At 41.2% G+C, this 20,106-nt stretch overlaps 2 protein-coding genes across 4 annotated transcripts in view; both read left to right on the forward strand.

The window, feature by feature from the left end:
- The window catches only part of LOC147300656 (uncharacterized), a 423,782-nt gene that overhangs the window by 293,046 nt on the left and 110,630 nt on the right, over positions 1-20,106 (forward strand). The gene's annotated exons all lie outside the window — the stretch shown is intronic.
- Positions 1,435-14,013, forward strand: LOC147300665 (phospholipase D1-like). Of its 3 annotated transcripts, XM_086284978.1 has the most exons (6): positions 1,435-1,550; positions 3,514-3,619; positions 11,334-11,450; positions 11,740-11,988; positions 12,412-12,505; positions 12,845-14,010. In XM_086284978.1, exons 2-5 carry the CDS (start codon positions 3,602-3,604, stop codon positions 12,463-12,465), a joined length of 438 nt encoding a protein of 145 aa, XP_086141104.1. In that variant the 5' UTR covers positions 1,435-1,550; positions 3,514-3,601; the 3' UTR covers positions 12,466-12,505; positions 12,845-14,010. The 3 variants fall into 3 exon arrangements, with proteins under 3 accessions (XP_086141104.1, XP_086141103.1, XP_086141102.1); XM_086284977.1 differs by lacking the exons at positions 1,435-1,550; positions 3,514-3,619 and having other exon boundaries at positions 10,899-11,450; positions 12,849-14,013; XM_086284976.1 differs by lacking the exons at positions 1,435-1,550; positions 3,514-3,619 and having other exon boundaries at positions 10,900-11,450; positions 12,845-14,012.

Genomic DNA, 20,106 nt, shown 5'->3' on the forward strand with positions numbered 1-20,106 from the left:
ACACACATGACCCACACTAGGCTGCCTTCATCCATCCTTTCCTCCTTCACTGAGACTCAGAGTCAGCATGTATGTATTTATCAGGGATTTGAATCCTTTCATTACAGAGTGAAGTTAAAGTAGACGTGTGAACACACTAATAAACACAAAGGGACACAACTACTACTCCATGATGGAAAGCTGAAGTATTACACAGCTTTATGAACCTCCTGTTATCCTGGTAGACGAGTACAGCAATAAATCTTTTACTTGGACATCTTCTGGCTCCAATAAGCTTTGAAATGTGACCATGAAGTTAGAGACACACTGACTGAAACCCACAGCTGTGACTGTGGATCACATCCACACACAGTGTAGCTGCTGTCTCTGTGTGAGCCTTTGCACTGCTGCTCGCAGCACCGTTATATCACTCAGCACTCGCTGCTGTTATTGAATCCACTTTTTACTGTCCGTGCAATCAAGCTCCTCTGCAGAGCTAGAAAATATCTTCGAACCAGTTTATGTGTTAGGGGATCCTTTGCAGCTGTGACTGTTGCCTCTGTTTTTGTCCTTTGGTTCCTGGGAGCCTTTTACATTTCCATCAGCAACAAATATCTGAACAGGCTTTATTGTAGGAAATACAGGAGTAAATAGTTGTCATTATTTATTAGATGTTGTTAAAGATGATCCGATGCTTGTTTAGTTTAATGCTGTGGCTTCAGTCAGCATCACTGTGCTGTATAGTTTTATTTTTCTGATCCTTCTGTTAAAGTTGCTGAATAAAAGCTGGTTGGTCTGCACCTCACCTCTGCCTCGAGCCTCCTTCTTTAAAGCAGCAGAGGCTCTTCATTCAGGTATCACAGCTCGAGTTGTTCTGCAGGAGACCCAGAGTACTGTCCTTGGTCCATAATGACATTAACTTTGATTCATGTCAACACGAAGCCTGAACGTCTGTGATGAACACACTATCAGCATCACTGACATATTTCATCATTTAAAAACACTTCCTGTCACCGTGGTGGTTACAGTGACATCATGCAGTTTGTGCTTTGACCTCCAGAGGGCGACAAATCAGCACAGACAGAGAGCTCCATTCAAACTTTGCTGCCATCAGGAATAATTCTTCAAATATAATCATCAGTGTTTGAGCAGTTATGATATCAGGGACAATCTAGACATGTGTGACAATACTGAACATGTCACATGACACACCTCAAACATCATGTGATCCACTCTCAGTCTGCACTTTCATTCATGACTTCATGAATTTATGATCAGTTTACTCCTGAAATATTCAAATGCTGCAGGGTGAAGAACAACAAAGTGCTGACACATGTTTGTGTTTCAAACAGGAAAACCAGCAGAAATAAATCATCTTTGGACAACATGACAGAGATTAGTGAGTTTCCAAGTTGCACTTGAATGCAGCACAGACAGATTCTGATGTTCGTGGTTGTAAACGTGTCCTCAAACGCCGCTCTGACTCTTTCCTTCCTGCTCAAAGTTCCTCTTTTCTGAACTTGGTGTTTGTGCCTGACGCTGATCGTCTCCGTGTGGAGCTCCGTGTGAAGGTAACGTTAGCAGTGTGTAATGTTTCCTGGCTAACATCAGCTGTGTGCAGCTCAGTTCCAGCACAAATCTGCCGCTCCATAGTTCACGGTAACGGACTCATGAGGTCGACCGTTAAACGCTCTCCCGCCATTTTGTCTGTGTGCGCGGATGTGTACGTTTTTGTTACCACTGTCATCTCATCAATAGCCTATTTGTAAAAGATCTCTGTTCATAGTTTAGTTGGATTTTAAAACTCTGTAGTTGGACAGTTTTATTTTGGACTGATGCTAAAATTCTTGCTGATTGTTTCTGTCGAGGTTTTGTACTTGACATCTGCCATTTTGGATGTGATAAGCTGTAGAGAGTGCGTCCAAAAAGAGAAACCAGAAAGAGAACCTGTTTTATTAATAACCTCTTGCAAATAGAAGAATATGAAAAAAAAACAACAACAAATAGGATAAAACCTTTAAATTACTTGAATTTTTAAAATCACCATCATCTGTTAACACAAATTTGATCATTTCAAATTTTTGTTTTCATTTTCTCTTCCCAGTTACTTCTTTCTCATTCTCTTCATTCTCCTTGTCACCTTACGTCTCACTCCTTAACTGAAGTTATAGTTCTAACATAAGAAGTCCCACCAACGTCCTTTATTTAATCTCTGTGTTGTCACAGTTATTATCATCAGATCAGACATGAGACCCAGACAACAACATAAGCTTACAAGCTAACATCATGTCAGCTAACATTAGACGATAGCATCATAAACTTTAAATTACTTTGCCTCTGATCAACAGTTTGATTACATTCTCACATCACAAGTTTATTTGCTAAGTGTGAGTCCGCCCACATTGGATCCACTTTTCAGCAGGTGGAATAATTTGTAGTATATAGGTAATACATCAACAATGCTGCCGTGGCTAAGTTAGGAATATTTATAATGTCATTTCCAAAACTTGCATATGATCTGCAATTTGTAGCAGATCTACTGACTGTCACAGAGCAGCTGGAGCAGTCTCAAATGCAGGTCAGTCCACTGCTGCCCCCTGTGGCCAAGTGCCATAGCTACTGCTGGATGAACTCGTGACACATCTGCACCTGTTTCTATGAACACATTGAGTCTGAGTGGCTGCACTTACACTGGTGCATTCAAACATATTGAAAGATGGCAGCAATGTGGATTGTCGAGACTCAAACCAACCATTGAGAAAAGACAGCAGCATCACTTGTTTCTGTTTGTTATACAGCCAGATTTACTCGTGACACACATGTGCAGCTGCTTTATCACCTATTCTGAATTTGTTTCAAGCACAATACATTTGTTACACATGTTGGGATATTGTGTTTGTTTTAAATGTTATATACCTGTGTGGTATGTGACTTGTGTTGCCATGACGCCAGGTCTCTCTTGGAAATGAGATTTTTAATCTCAATGAGATTTTTTTTTACCTGGATAAATAAAGGACTAATTTGTAACTTTCAGTGTTTTCCGGTCTTCCAAAAGAAAAAAAACCTTCAACTACATGACATGCAGTTGTGTATTTGTTTTCACCTTATCATACACTTGAAGTTTTACAAATCACCACTTCTTTAGTGAATATCATTTCAGTCTCAGACAATCTCGTTTCTCTTACAGAGGTTGAATGCACCTTCTGCGGATGGCGGTACCACACAGTGTGCGTGGACTTCCCCTGCACAGAAGGCAACTACAAATGCTGTGAATGCTAAATAAACAGAAACAAATGATCCCTGTTGTCTTTGCTTGATGATTGGTTTGAGTCTTGACAATCCACATTGCTGGCGTTGCATCTTTCAATGCCAGCAATGGCAGGTATCAGTGCTCAAAGCTTTTGTGTTTGTTTCCAACAAGTTGCCCACCTCGGGAAACAAAAATGTGTTCTTTTACTTGTCAGATGAACATATGAGACACTTTGACTCTTCAGTGCAGTGTGGAGCCTAACAAAGATCTGTTTTGTGTCCCAGCTGATCAGCAGGAGGAGGAGAGTCTGACGGAGCAGCAGAGGAACATTTTCAGCTACTTGGACTCAGCTCAGCCACTACAGAGGAAACAATGAGCTCAACACAGAAGGTGACAGACAGAGCAGGACCATATGACCAAAGATATTTATCACCATATACATTTGAACATTTGAACACAGCTAACATTAACAGTGCAGTGAATCCTGCTTGTGCCGTGATGTTCAGGACTGCAAACCGAGCAGCATCACTGACTTTCAGCTTGTTGTGTTTGTGGATATATGACTGACTTTAATTATCCACAAAATCATCACATTCTCTGTCAGATGAAGGTCGACTATTGAACGGCGTATATTTTAAAGGCTTTAAAACCAAGTTAACGCTGAAAGTACAAACATCACTAATGTCACATAACTATGCCGACAAGGCATAGCTATGGCTATGAAATGCTCTTTGTGTATCACTTCTTCATTATGAAAGATGTCATTAATGCACTAGTAATGTCTCATCTGGAGTATTGTTCAATCATTTGGTCAGCAGCTAATAAGACAGATCTTAACAGACTTCAGTTAGTCCAGAATAAGGCGTCCAGATTAGTGTGAAGATGTTCATACTATACTAATATTGATCAAATGCATAATAACCTTTCTTGGCTTCCTGTACAGGCTAAAATATTCTATGGCTTACTTGTAGTTCTAAAGAAAGCAATTCTGTTAAACACACCACATTTATTCTGCTCAGCTGCAGTATCCAGATGAAATACATCATCATATTACACAGTTTTCAACAAGCTGCAATTTAGTAAATGCTCGAGTTAAAAGTAACGTTTTGTTAAACTGTTACATTTAGAGCAACTTTTAAGTGGAATAAGTTGCCTTAAAAAATTAGAGAATTATTCAAAACTTCAATGAACACTTAAAAGCCGATTTACAGAGCTTTTAGTTGTTGTAAATATTGTAAGACATGATTTGTTTTTGAAATTTGTGTAATGTGCCTCAATGTTATTGATATTCATCATCAACATCATCAACTTTATTTATAAAGCACTTTAAAACAACCACAGCTGACACAAAGTGCTGTACACTGGAACTGTAAAATAAAATTACATGAGATATAAATAAAACACAAATAAAAGAAGAGTGAAATCATTAATTAAATAACTACTTCAATTAAAAAAGAAACTAAGTCTCACTGAGGTTAAAAGCCAAGGAATAAAAGTGGGTTTTAAGACGTGATTTAAAAGTGGACAGTGAAGGGGCCTCTCTAACATGCATGGGCAAATGATTCCATAACTTTGGAGCCACAATAGAGAAGGCCCCGCCCCCTCTGAGCTTCCTCCTGGATCTCGGTACCTCCAGGAGCAGCTGGTCAGCTGACCTGAGAGACCGACAGGGTGTGTGGAGATGAAGAAGCTCAGAGAGGTAAGGCGGGGCAAGACTGTGAAGGCATTTAAAAACAAACATAAGAATTTTAAAATGAACTCTAAAAGACACAGGCAGCCAGTGCAGAGAGGCTAGCACGGGGGTTATATGCTCTCTTTTTTGAGTTCCTGTTAGGAGTCGTGCAGCCGCATTTTGAACCAGCTGCAGACGTGAGAGCAATGACTGACTGACCCCCACATAAAGTGAGTTACAGTAGTCCAGGCGAGAAGAAATAAAAGCATGGATCACTGTTTCAAGGTGCTGCCTCGAAAGAAAAGATTTTACTCTTGCCAGTTGCCTTAAATGATAAAAACCGGACTTCACCACTGCTCTGATTTGGTTGTCCAATTTAAAATCACTGTCCAACTTAAAACCAAGGTCAGTAACCACAGATTTAAAATAGACTTCCAGGGATCCTAAAACAACAGGGGAGGACTCACAGGGACCACTGGGTCCAAACACCAACAGCTCTGTTTTCTTTTCATTAAAATTTAAAAAGTTTAGAGCCAACTAAGCTTGAATGTCATCTAGACATGTCAAGAGAGGTTTTATAGAGATGCCATCCTTGTGTTTTAGTGGCAAATAAAGTTGGCAGTCATCGGCATAACAATGAAATGAGATCTCATGCCTTCTAAGGATAGAACCCAGAGGCAATAGATACAGTGAAAAGAGCAGTGGCCCTAAAATTGAGCCCTGTGGGACGCCGCATGACAGAGGAGCAGAAGACGATTCGTAACCGAGAAGGCTGACAGAGAAATATTATTATTATTATTATTATTGATTGCTTATATTTGAACAATTGTGAAACCTCACTGTGGATGTAAGAGTGAAATTATGTGGATATCTTGAATCCACTTTATTGTGTAATATTTTATGTGAGTATTTGACGGAAGACGAGCAACATCTGTTGTGGAAGCTAACGGGGTTCCTTTAGAATAAACAAACATAGGATTTATTATCACTGAATAATTCTGTATAAATCTATACAAATTATAGAAATATGTAATAGGAAACAACAAAATAATCTAAATTATAAAATAATGTGTGTGTGTGTGTGTGTGTGCGCGTGATTTTAGTGTTTGAACAGTCATGAATTATCTTTAACAGCAGGTTGGATGTAATGTGTTAGAACTACCAGCAGGTGGGGATAAGAGACCTTTAAGGTGTTTGGTGCCACGCTCCACCTTCAGGTTTAAAACTAGTGTTAATGGAGTTTGAAGGTTGAGTTTGTTCCACGACTGCATTTCACTCACTGCCTCTGTTTGTATCTCTGTCACTGCAGGACCAACATGGAGCCAGAAGTCAGCGCTCTCAGGAGGCCGACAAACCTCACAGAAGAAAGGGAGAGAAAAAACACACCTGTGACGAGTGTGGGAAGGGTTTTACTGTGAGGGCTAAACTAAAACAGCATCAGGTCATCCACACTGGAGAGAGACCGTTCAGCTGTGACTTGTGTGGAAAGTCTTTTTCCTGGAAGGGTTACCTAAAAACACACCAACTCATCCACAGTGGAGTTAAAGCGTACAGCTGTGATCAGTGTGGCAGAGCTTTTACTCACAGTAGCACCTTACAGAGGCATCTAGTTACCCACTCTGGAATTAAGGCATACAGCTGTGACGAGTGTGGGAAGGGTTTTACTCTGAAGGCTTCACTAAAACAGCATCAGGTCATCCACACTGGAGAGAGACCGTTCAGCTGTGACTTGTGTGGAAAGTCTTTTTCCTTGAAGGGTTCCCTAAAACAACACCAACTCATCCACAGTGGAGTTAAAGCGTACAGCTGTGATCAGTGTGGCAGAGCTTTTACTCAAAGTAGCCACTTACAGAAGCATCTAGTTACCCACTCTGGAATTAAGCCATACAGCTGTGACGAGTGTGGGAAGGGTTTTACTGTGAGGGCTAAACTAAAACAGCATCAGGTCATCCACACTGGAGAGAGACCGTTCAGCTGTGACTTGTGTGGAAAGTCTTTTTCCTTGAAGGGTCACCTAAAAACACACCAACTCATCCACAGTGGAGTTAAAGCGTACAGCTGTGATCAGTGTGGCAGAGCTTTTACTCACAGTAGCCACTTACAGAGTCATCTAGTTACCCACTCTGGAATTAAGGCATACAGCTGTGACATCTGTGGAAAAACTTTCAGCCAGAGAGGGAGCCGAAATAAACACCTACGCATTCACACCAGACATGATGTGTACTGCTGTGAACAGTGTGGCAAATACTTTACAACAGACGCACAGTTACAACAACACATGTTTACCCACACTGAGGAGAGACCTTATCAATGTGACCTGTGTGAGAAGACTTTTAAAGCTCCACGTCGCCTGAGACAACACCAACAGATCCACACCAGAAAGAGACTCTACAAGTGCATCTACTGTGAGGTATGTATTTATATTGTTATCTTGTCATTTTAGCCTGACTGTTTGGAACAACTCTGCTCATTAAACTGTGTTAGCATGTTAGCAATTCTACTGCATGGAAAAGCAGCTCTGAGTGATTATTCAGATTTTCCTTTCAGTTATGATTTTAGTATTACTGTAGTATTATGGTGGTAGTATTGTAGTTATTGCAGCCCAGTAAACTGAGTGTGTTAACTGAAACAGTCAAATGTAGTTGGACGTCTGCAGAGATGCTCTTTATTTCAGGCGACGTTCAGGATACAAATGTTGAAGGACTGACTTACACTGTCTTTGTGTCTTTGTTTAGAAGCAGAGCGACACAGATGGATCCAGTTCTCAACCCTGTCATCACTGTGGTGGTGGGAAAGACTTTCATTGTGACCTCTGTGGAAAAACTTTCAGTCGGCAAAAGACCCTAAAAAGACATCAACGTAGACACACTGGAGACAAACTGAAATACTGCAAAGAATGTGGGAGAAGCTTCACCACACCAAGTGATTTAAAACAACATGAACTGATTCACAGTGGGGTTAAAAAGCACCTCTGTGATCAGTGTGGGTCATCCTTCACCACTGCAGGTCAGCTTAAAACACACAAACGAGTCCACACAGGAGAGAAACCACACAAGTGCAGACACTGTGAGAGAAGCTTCTCACAGTCAGGTAGTCGTAACATTCATGAACGTGGACACATGGAAGGAAACTACAGCTGTGACCAGTGTGACAAGAGCTTCAGGAATCTCAGTTCATACTCTGCACACAAACGATCCCACGTTACTAATAAACTGTTTCACTGTTACCAATGTGCCCAAACATTCACCTCATTGTCTGCTCTGTGCAAACATCAGCACGATCACTCAGGGCTGAAATCACTCCCATCACTGGATCACAGTGAATCTGAAGACACAGAAAGATCCTCTGGTTTCTGTGTCAGACTCAAAAAGCTTGAGATCAGGCTCCACAGAGTTCAGATAGAATCTCCTGTAAAAATCTGATGAGGCAGCTGTGAATCAAACTCTTCCCCTAGTTCCATTTTAAGCTTTCAAAACTGTCCTACTGTAGTGTTCATGTCAAGTGGTTAGCTTTCTTTTCATCAGTTGGTTGAAAAGTTTCAACATTATAAAGTTTATTATTATAAAGTTTTTGTTTTAATGTATTTTGATCCACATAAATGTTTTCTTGTTCAGGTTCTTTATGTTATTGAATCTTGCAAATGTTAAATAAAAAATTCAAATGTAAAATATCTTCACTGGTGGTACAAATAAACTGTCCTTTCAGCTTTAGCTCCTAATTTATTCATTATTTATGGATGTAGCACAGCAGCCGTCTCTTGATTAACACATGGAGGGCTCGGGATCTGATGGTGTCGTCTCCCTAATTTGCCCACTCAGTAAATCTCACTCATGGCCAAGAAATTGAAATAAACCTTGTTTCCCTGCTGGATAGTGATCCACTGTAACTCTGCTCCTCCTTCCTGTTTAGGATTTCTGTGGCTGAAGTAAAATTCCCTCCATCCATCACTTATCCCAGCTAACCCAAAGTGAAATAAAGTTTTGCTCGTCTTAAAAAAGCATTACAATAATGGGCATTACCAATGCAAACTGAATGATACAGAAGATGAAAGAAGAGACTTTGATCAGTTAATAAAGCTCATGATCTGGATTCATTGTGGCTGCTACACAGATACTTCTGGGTCACTTCTCTCAGTTAGGAACCTTCCTCACCAAACTGACTGTTGGACCACACCCCTGGTTTCATGAGAAATTGTTTCAGCCATGATTTCTCTTCCTGTATTTCAGAGTAAAGACTGAAGTGACAAATGGAAGCATGTTTAAAAAACACAATGTGAGAGAGACGTTGAGGTCCTTAGAAGTTACCCTGGGTTTTTCTGTCACCCTGCTAGATGTTACACACCTTGTTATTGGACTGATTTCTACTGCTGGACTACTCCTGCGGAGAGTAACAATACTCTTACTAATTAGCTCCCTTTCACACCTTTGGGGATATTTATTTTTGTGTTTGCAGCGCTGTGAGCCAGAACAGCGAGAGAAAAATCTGCAACAGCGACGAGCCGAATGCTTACGTGAATCGCAGCAGCTGCACATGTGCTACGCTGAATTAGAGGATATCTTTGCTCTGGATTTCTATTTCTACTTTTTCATTTCTATATGATTCTTCTTGCATCTAAACAAAGATGATTCAATTTGCTAAATGTTGATGGCTCTTCGTGCTCAGGTGTAAATGAGACGTAATATTTGCTCTTGGTTTGGTTCTCCTGTACAGAACCTTGCAGTACAACAGAAACCTAAAAACATTATTTGTAGTTGTTATTCTTAGTTGTTCTGCTGCCTAAATACCACAGGGTCTGATTATGAAGTTATTGAGCTGCACATACTTTACGACCTGCTTAAGTTCGAGGTCACAGCGTCTGTAGAGCAGCTGGAACATAATGAAGTCTACAAGGTTAAAGTTTTCTCTTCAGTTATTGTTCTTTCTGCTGCTTGGTTTGATGGATCTGAGAGCTTTTGTTTTTATTATTGTTATTATAATTATCATTAATATTTTACTCTCTAGAAGCTTTAAAATAGTGTTTGTGTTTGAAAAAATTGATTTAAGAATTGAACAGAAACATCTGTCCTTCTGAAAATCGCCCAAAGGCACGGAGACAAAGTCAAAGGATGCAACCTGTAACTTTCTCTTCCTTCATGTCAGGACCATCATCCATGATTTATATAAAATGCATATAGCAACAGTAGCACTTTAGTTTGGACTTTATGATTTCTGTAACTGGAAAATATTATTTTGTTTAAAGACAGAAGTGACCGCATAGTTGCAACATCAAAGGGAAATATTAATTAATTAGCATCAAGTATATTTGTTGCTCAAGCGTTTGCACTATAACTTAAGTAGGATTATAACTTTTAAGGAAGGAAAGATTTCAGATATTTAGTTCACTGCTTCAGTTATTTTATATGAAATTAAAACATTTACGTTGGTCAAATATGATGCTCTAAATCAAATAAAAGTTTGAAAATAAATGATGTATTTTTAAATGCTGCAACAAATGTTCACAAAAAGTAACTATAATTAAAACCAGTTAAACAAAATCAAATGTTTGAATCATGCTTAACCAAATGCCAGGCTGGAGAACTGAACCTAAAGTATACGTAGAAAGATTTCAACATGTGAGCAGTTTTTAATGTTTTTATCACATATAAATGTCACAGCAGTGGGTCCTGGCCCAATGCTTTGTGTTTTTGGTTTTCTTTGACTCTTGTTTTTCTTGGTTTTTGTTCTTCTTATTTATCAGGCTCTCAGTAATCTTAGTTCTCCCTCCCTCAGTGTTCATTTCAGCCTGTGTTTAGTTTCTGTTCCCGTGTCCCACGTTTCATCGTTTCATGTCGAGTCAGCCCTGTCTCTCTGTTTCCTGTGTCTCCCCAGTCAGCCCCGCCTCCCTCGGGCACTCATGTGTGATACAGAGTAATAAACCTGACTACATTTGCTACACTCTCTTTATTACCTGTTACTTTAAAACTCATACACTAATTATGTCTGCCCATCTCTCTAATGTGAAGGTCAAAGGTCAACATCCCAGTGACATAAGAATAATCCCAAAGGGGCAAAGGCAGCGGTTAATTTAGCACATTTAGCATTAAGGGTACAGCAAGGATATACTTTTACTTATTGTGGCAGGGGTGTGGTCTCTGGCCTGCTGCAGTGGAGGCTGGTGGCGGGACGTTGGACGGCACAGGTGAGGGTGATGGCGCTCATGACTCTCCCCTTTATAGTGACGGAGGAGACTGGCGTGGGGGAAGCGTGTAGTGGAGGAAGCCGAGGAGAGAGCTGGTTTCTGGCTACAAAGACGGCGTCAAACCAGAAAAGATTGCTCGTGGTCAAATAATGTGTCAATCACCTGTGAATCAAACTGTGTGTGGCTCAGTTCATGTCACAGTGTTGTTTAGTATATCTTCACTTGTCTCACTCTCCTTCTGTTCTGTCCATCAGGACGATCCTCAGCGCTTACACAGATCCTCCATCGATGTTTTGGATCCAATCAGTGATCAGTTCTACGAGGAGGCCTGGATGTTCACCAGCGCTCGCTACACCTCCATCTACCAGAAGGTGAGTGTACTCCTTTGTACTCAGATTAACATTTTACTTCTTAAAATACATTTTCATATATGAGCTTTCTATTATTTCATGGCCATTTAATCAATATTAAAATTACAAGCATATCAACAAAGGTGAAGCTGTTTTTTTCCACTTGCTGTCACACAGTCATGGAGGAATACAATAAATACATAATCAGTCATAGATCCTGAACAATGACATTAAAAGAAAGTCTGTGGCTCTAAAAACTAAACAGTATAAAGACATGCTCCAAGCTGCTGTTTCTCTCCTACTCCTCTAGGTTTTCCACTGTCGGCCATCCAGCGATGCTGGAGGGCTACCTGGCCAATGCTGGCCTACACAAAGAGGTCCCGGCTCGGAGGAGCTGAAGAAGATCCTTGCCTTCCTCGTCAGTTTCCTCTTCAGTTCCTATCCCAACAAAACCTTCTTGCACCTATTAGCTCCAAAGAGGCTATGGTGCCCGTGGAGGTCTGGACCTGAGGCCTGTGCTCATCACGTGGATAGAAAACACTCTGACACCATTCTGGAGGTCTGATGGGACTCTGACCAAAACACAGATGAAATAAAACTTGTGGCTGGAGCTTTTAAAATTACTTTTTCACCTCATAGATTAATGCTCATGATTGCATGTTAGCGAGACAGCATCTCCCCAAGGTGAAACTCTCAGGAGACATTTACTCTTAAACTGTAATCTGGTTGAGACTACTTGAGGAGATCTTAGTAGCGAGTATGTGGATTTAGTCTCTTCACCAACAGCAGACAGACCCATGCCAAGAAAGCAGACATGTTCTCAAAGAAAGCCGAGAGCAGAGATTGGAAAAAGCTAAAAAGAAAAAGCTGCAGCTTCAGACGACTATCTGCCTGTAAGGCTGAAAAAGTCCAGTTACGCTCTATTTTGGAAAAGCTCCCAGTTTTGGTAACCTGGACTTTTATTTCCCCTCTTCTGCTACAGATGTTGACTGTGACCTCAGAGGCCAACTGGACCACACAGCTGCAGCAGGAGTGAGGGAGAGGAGTCTTCATCCAGCTTCAAAGAAAACATCCAGGTAAAGTGACGTGGATCAGCGGATAAAGCCGTCTCCACTTTTCAAAGGAGATCCTCTGAGAGAGAGACTCTCTGAGCCATTTTAGCCTCAAATTATAGGACTTTATAGTACAGCAACACTTTTAAAGGACAAAAATAAGATAAACTGTGACTGTAATACAAACAAAGTATTGCATGTGTTTTTAAAAGTGTTCCTCCGATGGGCAGGATATCACTATTAGACTGTCCCACCAGCCAACTTCAACAAGAGACCACAGCAGCATTCAGTGATCAGCACAGATGTTCCTCTAACACTCAGCATCTGATCCCTGTTGGTCTGTGTGCTTCTGCTTTTGCTCAGTTAGAAACCCTGCAGCAACCCGACCCAAAACTGTGTCTTCTTGTTGGCCTCAACGTTGAAGTGTCAAACGTCCAACATCTGGAAAGGAAACCACGCCAGTGTACTGTGATGTTTCACCAACATGTGGCAGACGCTGGTCCTGCCTTTCATGCTGACATCAGCAGAGAGCCCCGCCTACCTCAAAGCCTCCCCTGTCATGTATTGATCAGGATGATTATGAAGATGAGCGAGTGCAAATAAGACTGTAAAAGTCCACGAGCAGAATGTTTGGATGCTTTCTAATGATTCATGAATATCATGAGAGTGTTTGTGTGTTTTGTCTTTTCTTTGCTGACGTTTGTTACTAACAAAGACAATTTACGCTCTGTGTGTGTTTTCATCCTTACCAGCCGCACTCTAACTGCAATGAAGGAAACAAACTGTAGAAATGGTCGACTCAGTGACTTCATAAAATATTGAAGTGGTTCAGGTAGAGCCAGTTTTTAAATGACCATGAACACTGAGCGTATTGTATCTGTACAGCATGTTTTTCTATTAGACAGATTTGTAACAGAGGCCTTGCTCTCAGTAAGTTTGAAATCCTTTTCTGATTTCTTTTGTAATCTCTGATCTTTGTGTATCCTGCTCAGTTTGCATGCTGCCTGTAGGAGTTTCTGTCTTTGTATTTGAAGAGAATTCATTGAATATACTCAGCTGCTTCCCTTTGGTGCCTCACACATCACTGAAGTTTTTCAGTGTCCAGTTATTTGTTTTTAATAGCTGTTTGAATTCTCTGTATGTTTGACCCTGTAGACTGTTTAATGGACTGCTCGTCTTCCTGTTTGTAACCACTGCCTGTTTAGGACTAAAGATTTGGATTTTTGACTTTAACACAGCCTCTGCGTGTCGTCCCTTTGTGTCCTCGTCCTCTGTGAATGTGTCACAGATGTTTCCATGATAATAACACAGCTTTCCCACAGTGGCTTGCAGCAGCATTTATTCACAGCACATTTGAGAAAGGTTCAGATTAACTCGATGAGTTTATATTCAGAATGATTCTGACAGTGGGCCACTGTGAATTGTGATCTTTCATCAGGTCAATGTTTAAGTTCAGTATTTCAAAGCAGGAGCTATGAACAGTCATCATGTTGGCATTAGAATTATTATTATTAATCATTATTAATAATGTCGTTACTCATGTATAACTTTGATTAGTATACATGAATTTTATCAATGGTAAAAATAATGAATAATTCATGTATAACTTTTATTGTGTTTTGTATATTAATTATATTTAAATAGAGATGTTGACCCTGTCTCTACAGTAGCATCAGTGTAACATACATTATTGGTCCAAGCTGTCATAAATGGGGAGCCTGATCCTTTATTATGAAAACATGACGAGTATTTTTCTTGTCAGTTGGGAAGAAGTTGGTCTTTTTTTCCTTTTTTTTCACATCTGTGGCCGTGCAGGCTGCCACTTTCTTGGTTGCTCTTTTTACCCCACTGGTTGTGAGTGTCTAAATACCCCCACTAGCTCGCTTTGGCTGCAGTTAACTTGGGAGGAAGGGGTGGGTGTCCCATGACTAGATGAAAAACAATTATCTGGGACACATAAATATAATAACACATGCATATATCTCTATCAGTTTTTCTTTCTCTCAGAAACATTGGATCTAAATTGCAAATGTGTTCCAGTTATACTGTTACTGTGTGACAAAGTGGATGAGCTGCAATGGTCTCCATTTGTCCCATATGTGTTTACTTCTTCTTCTTCTTTTGCATATTAAACACATTATTGTGTTACACACAATACATTCTTAGTTAGCGTATTGTCTGTCTTGTCTTAATGTTGGTTTAAAATGGAGCACTGTAACAAAAAATAATTTCCCCCAGGGATCAATAAAGTATTCTGATTCTGATTCTGATTCTGATACATACAAAACTCATCCATCTCCTCCTCCTCCTCCTCCTCCTCCTCTGTCTCTAACAGAGCAGCAGTGTATGTGGACTGTCCTGCTGGCACTCTGTCCTTCTACAGAGTCTCCTCTGACACTCTGATCCACCTCCACACCTTCAACACCACATTCACTCAAACTCTTTATCCTGGGTTTGGGTTCTGGTCTCCTGGTTCCTCAGTGTCCCTGTGCTGAGTGGAGTGTAAAGAGTGTCTCCTGTTACAGAAACACTCTGACTGTTGAACAGATAGTTCAGTCTGTACATGTCTGTCTCTTTCACTCACAAACACGTTTTCAGATTCATGGATTCAATCAGTTGATGTTTGAAACTCTTCTAAATGATTCCTTGTAAACTTCTTCAGTCACAAACAAACAGGAAGTGATGTCACATGTGTTCCTGTCCACACAGCAGAATGAGTCTATTGCTGACAGTGATGTACAAACAGAGTGAGCATTTCTGAGGCCCAAAATAAACTGAGTAGTTCACTGAATGAACAATGGACTGTGAGCTCAGTTCCTTCATCATTAGTATGGATTATATATGTATATGTATTATATTAGTATCATATATATCAGGTGCTGCTGCTTTCAGTCATTGTGCAAATGTGCTGTTTGTAAGCTTGTAAAGCTGCAGTCAGCTGAGACTGAAGAAGTCACCTGATCAGTGAGCAAACGTTTCTGAAAACGTCCAGATGAACAGAATCAACCTTTTGGGATCAGCCAGCAATGCAGCATCATTGTTGTTCAGCTTCAGAGGTTTGCAGGAATGAACTGATGACCAGAAACAGCTGCAAAGTCCAAGAAAATACCAGCTGGAGTTCAGCTGCATTTGAAGAAGTCAAAGAAAAGTAAGGATGGCAAAGGGCGACGTTTTCTTCCAAAGAGCTGCAAACATGGTCGACGCCTCATTAGAAGAATCATCTGGACATTTGTGAGGAACTCTAACCAAGAAAGCAACGTCACACAGATCCAACAGACAGTTTCCATGACTGCAAGTGTTGAGTGGAAAAATGCTACATTGCATTATTGCATCCTCTCACCACAGGAGGCGCTGTTGGCACCACTGATTGCTGATCAGCTGTTCTCTGATGATCTGATTGATACTGTGAATAACGGGACTCACTGAACTCTGTGACACAGTGAAGATTACAGAGTTTAACTTCACCCTTTAAGACTGACCACAGAACCAAGTCCGTCAGAGCTTTTGTTATATTTTTACATGCTGTGGAGCCATTTGTGGGAGCATTTCAAGTTGCTATACATCAATACAACTGTTATAGCCCTAATTTTAATAATATGTATGCATTAAGTCCATAGTAACTACATAAACTGCAAAAAAACCCTCTGCTCATCCATCTCTGTGTGTATCAGGATACATTTGGTTCATAATACACAGAAAAATCAGAGTTATTACCTGTAATAAATGTGAAAGATTCCTGCAGTGATAACCAGGCAGGACTGAAACACATCCAAGTTGTCACCACGGTAACAGCACCGCCCATCCACAGGTGAGGGGAGGAGCAAAAAGAGGGACTTTGACCATTTTATACTAAAAACACTCAACTAATGTTTCTAATATGAAACAAATAAGCCCACATTAATGTGAGCGTTTATTAAATAATAATAATGATGATTTCCTCCTGATCTCATTTCCACAGCAGAGAAAACTGTGGTGTATATTGAGGTGGAGGGTGTGGTCTGTGGCTCAGGTGTAGAGTGAGGGTGGGGTGCACCACAGCAGCATGCTGGGACTGCTGAGGGTGGAGGAGGGAGTGATGATGACATCAGAGCTGCAGCACAGAGACCAGTGAACACACAGTCTGTTCATCTTTGCATAGATACAATATACAGCACAATATTGAATGACAGACACGCTGTGGGAGCTTCCACAGATACACTGACGTCAGCATCCAGAGTCCTCCTGCTGCTCCCCCCTCAGAGCCCCGTGATCAGCACCAACACATTCAGTTAGATGACAGAGTCCAGCTGCAGCTAGAATCAGCTCCCCTCTGTGAACAACAGCACAGCGTCAGTGTTTCACACTCAGTGAAAGGAGGAAACAGCAGAAGAACACCATGTGTGCTACGTTTCCCAGGACACACTACAAACTGCACAAATACAGAGCAGCACGTGGAAGGACCTGGAGCTGCATTTACAGAGCTGCAGACAGCGTGATGTCCTGTATGGACAGGTGGAAGGAACCAAGTCCTCAGCTGGAACACTCGTGTTTGTCCACAGACAGGAAACACAGCAGGAAACTTCCTCACAGAAGTGCAGCTCATGGATAACACACTTCCTGTCAGTCAGAATGAGGCTGCAGCCAAACACAGAAAGGTGTTTTTGTCCAGATGAGCCCAGAGAAGAAACACGAGTGTTCACAGACATCAGAAGCTCAGAGAGGTGAAACATGAGGTTGGAGTCCTCGTCAGCATCCAGAAGAGCTGCTGTGAAACCCTGAGTACTCATGACAGACTCTGATGGCACAAACACATCATGATTCAAACAGAAAGACAAACATGGAGCTCCTGATCCTCCTGCATGAGAACAAGCTGACATGAGCGCTGTGTCTGAGAGTGTCTCCCTGTCACAGTGACAATAACACAGCTGCTGCTCACAGTCATTAAACTGACCTGAGGTCAGCTGTGCTCCTTACATATGAACCATGTGACCTCACATCAGTGCTGTGGATGACTGTAGTCATAGAAGAGTAGAGCTGTAGCAGGTGGTGTGAGGAGGAGGTGGTGTATTCTAGTTAACGCAGTACTGAAACACTCCAGCAGAGGGCGCTGTTAAGTCCTTATTGTAACACAGTTACTGTGTGCAGTTAGACTTCATACATAATCTGCACTTATTTCCATCAGACATGCTGTCAGTAAATGATTGGTTTCTATTGATTCTACTTCCTGTTGACTCGTTTGATGACAGTGAAACAATCACAGCTGATTGTGTGATGATGTAAACTGTCACTGTTACATTCAGTGTGTGTGACATAATGTTAGTGCAGGCTGATAACAGCCTGGTTCTGTTAGAAACACATGAACGTGTCCATAGATCAGTGTGTGTTTAACATGAGAGCTTCAGCCCTGCTGATGTGTTAAATAAAGACATGCAGGAAAACTGATGAGACTCTGAAATAACTCTTTATATTTATAATGTAACTCTGCATCAAAAGAACAACAAAGGATCCCAGACAGGTTTCTGTGAACAAAGACCATTCTGATGTTTCTGTGTTTCTAACACTTTGACATTATTAGTAAACAGACTGCAGTGAGCAGCATTTATAAAGAGCTTCTATATAAAGATATGACAGCTGTTTGACAAGTTTATCACTCTGTGTTTGGACCTGATCAGTCCAGCTGTTTACTTGAAACATGTTCATTTACCTGTTCTGTTATATTCATGTTCTTGTCTCTGTTGAAAACACATTTTAATGTCCCTCAGATTTTTCTCCCAGATGAATAAATATAAAAATGACACAAACTGACTGCAGCTACTTTTTGTCCTTTCTGTCAAAAACCTTCATGTGACTCATGAGAGACACGTTTCAGCTGTTTGTGACAGATCAGAGGCCAACAAGTCATTTATAACACTTTCCATCATTGTTTAAAGCTCTCAGTGTTTCTGTGTTGCTGCGTATAGGATCTCCCAGCATCATCACTGTGCTGTCCAATCATTGTGTGCGAGGTTACCCTTATAGTGCGATGTGTGTTTGCACAAAGAGAAGCATGTGTGTCAAATATAAATAAGCACAGAACAGAAACAGCTGCTCATTTCTTCTGTTTAGAGTCAAGTTAGTGTTTTGTGTCTTTGTTTGAGGCCTGATGTTGAGCAGAGGTGTGTGTAACTGCACTGCTCTGTTATATGTGTGAAGTGTGTGCTTCTCTTCAGCATCATCTTTGTCACTGCTGATTCCTTTGTGTCATCATGTGTTGAGAAGAGAGAACAGTTATAACGGAGGAGCAAAAGGAAGCCCTGAAATCTGCATCAACAAGGAAGTGTTGGCTCACCAGTGATCCCAGCAGAGCCACTGGTTTGGCTCCAGTTGTTACAGATTCAATGATGTTGCTGCTACAGATACATGTCAGCATCTTTATTGAATTTTATATGAAGCAGAAATGGTGTCATTAGGAGAAGAAGAGGAGAACAAGTCCGGCGAGGAGGCAGCAGCTCTTAAAGATGAAACAGCAGCTCAGCCCTGAGCTCAGAGAGCTGCACATGAAAAAGCTCCTCAAGCAGATCCTGTCAGAGGTTTGTCATCAACAGGAGGAACTGTTCACATCATAGGATGAAGATGCTGTCAGCTGGATGAAGAAGGTTATTTAATGCAAACGTTCACACTGAAGTCAAACTGTTGTCGTGTTGAACAGATTCATGTACTGATCGTCTCCAGAATGTTAGAAGAGCTTCAATGAATCATTAGAAACAACTTACAGCTGCACAGCTGTGTCAAACACATCTGTGTGTCATTGTGGGATTGTTGTGTTTCTACATGTGACACACGTCTAAAACATGCACACAATCTGAACACAAACAGGGACTCATGTGTTCCCACAGCCAGATGCTGAGAGCCATTTCCTTGTAGTCCTGTGTCTACATACATGAACCATTAGATGTTATTGGAATGATTGTCAGCTCTGATAGTTTCATGTGTGTTTAGCTGGACGCTGTTTGATCCTCGACATGTTTAAAGGTGTCCAGTCCTGAGACACTGGGGCTGGAAACAGCTGTGATGTCATTGGACTGTCACACAGACAGAAGTGCATGAAGCGAGCAGCCGAGGAGCCGCTGATGTTTTGGATTCAACAGCATTTGAAAGGTCGACACAGACACATTTGCACACAGAAAGCTGAATCTGTCATATGCCACAGTGAACTCACTGTTCAGTGTTTTTCAGGAAGCTTCTTAACTGCCTCTGCTGCCAAACAAGCAGCTGATGTCCTTGAGAAGAAGCTGAAGAAGTCTTCAACAACAAATACAGGAAGTGGACTTTCAAATACTAGATTCACTTTAGACTCACAGAGAAATGACTCAACCAGCTGTGTTTGACTCTATGAAAGGTCAGTGTGTGTCTGCACACAGACTGTTGTGTTGGACTGTTATTCAGTTGTCTGCTGAATGTTTTCAAATGTCTGCATCTCAGCTGTGATGAGGCTGGGGGTCACGGGAGGCCACCGTAGCAGCCTCTTCAACATCATGACATCATCATAAATGCTGCTGGACTGTCTGATGGGCTGACGGTGAAAAAGCCGTCGGGAAGGAAACAGAAGACATTTCAGAGGCTGCAGCAGATTTCTTTGATTCGGGGCCTTTTTCAGCTTTATTGGA

This window comes from Aulonocara sp. 'chitande type north' Nkhata Bay, unplaced genomic scaffold (assembly GCF_057382095.1).
Source record: "Aulonocara sp. 'chitande type north' Nkhata Bay isolate Kocher_YH1m ecotype deep benthic unplaced genomic scaffold, A_spYH_male_GT1.1 unmapped_scaffold_20, whole genome shotgun sequence".
NCBI lineage: Eukaryota > Metazoa > Chordata > Actinopteri > Cichliformes > Cichlidae > Aulonocara > Aulonocara sp. 'chitande type north' Nkhata Bay.

Coding starts and splice junctions, on each gene's coding strand:
- LOC147300665 (XM_086284977.1), top strand. CDS start 11,229: ATGTGTCAATCACCTGTGAATCAAACTGTGTGTGGCTCAGTTCATGTC. Junction 11,451..11,739: donor ACACCTCCATCTACCAGAAG/GTGAGTGTACTC, acceptor CTACTCCTCTAG/GTTTTCCACTGTCGGCCATC. Junction 11,989..12,411: donor ACTCTGACACCATTCTGGAG/GTCTGATGGGAC, acceptor CTTCTGCTACAG/ATGTTGACTGTGACCTCAGA.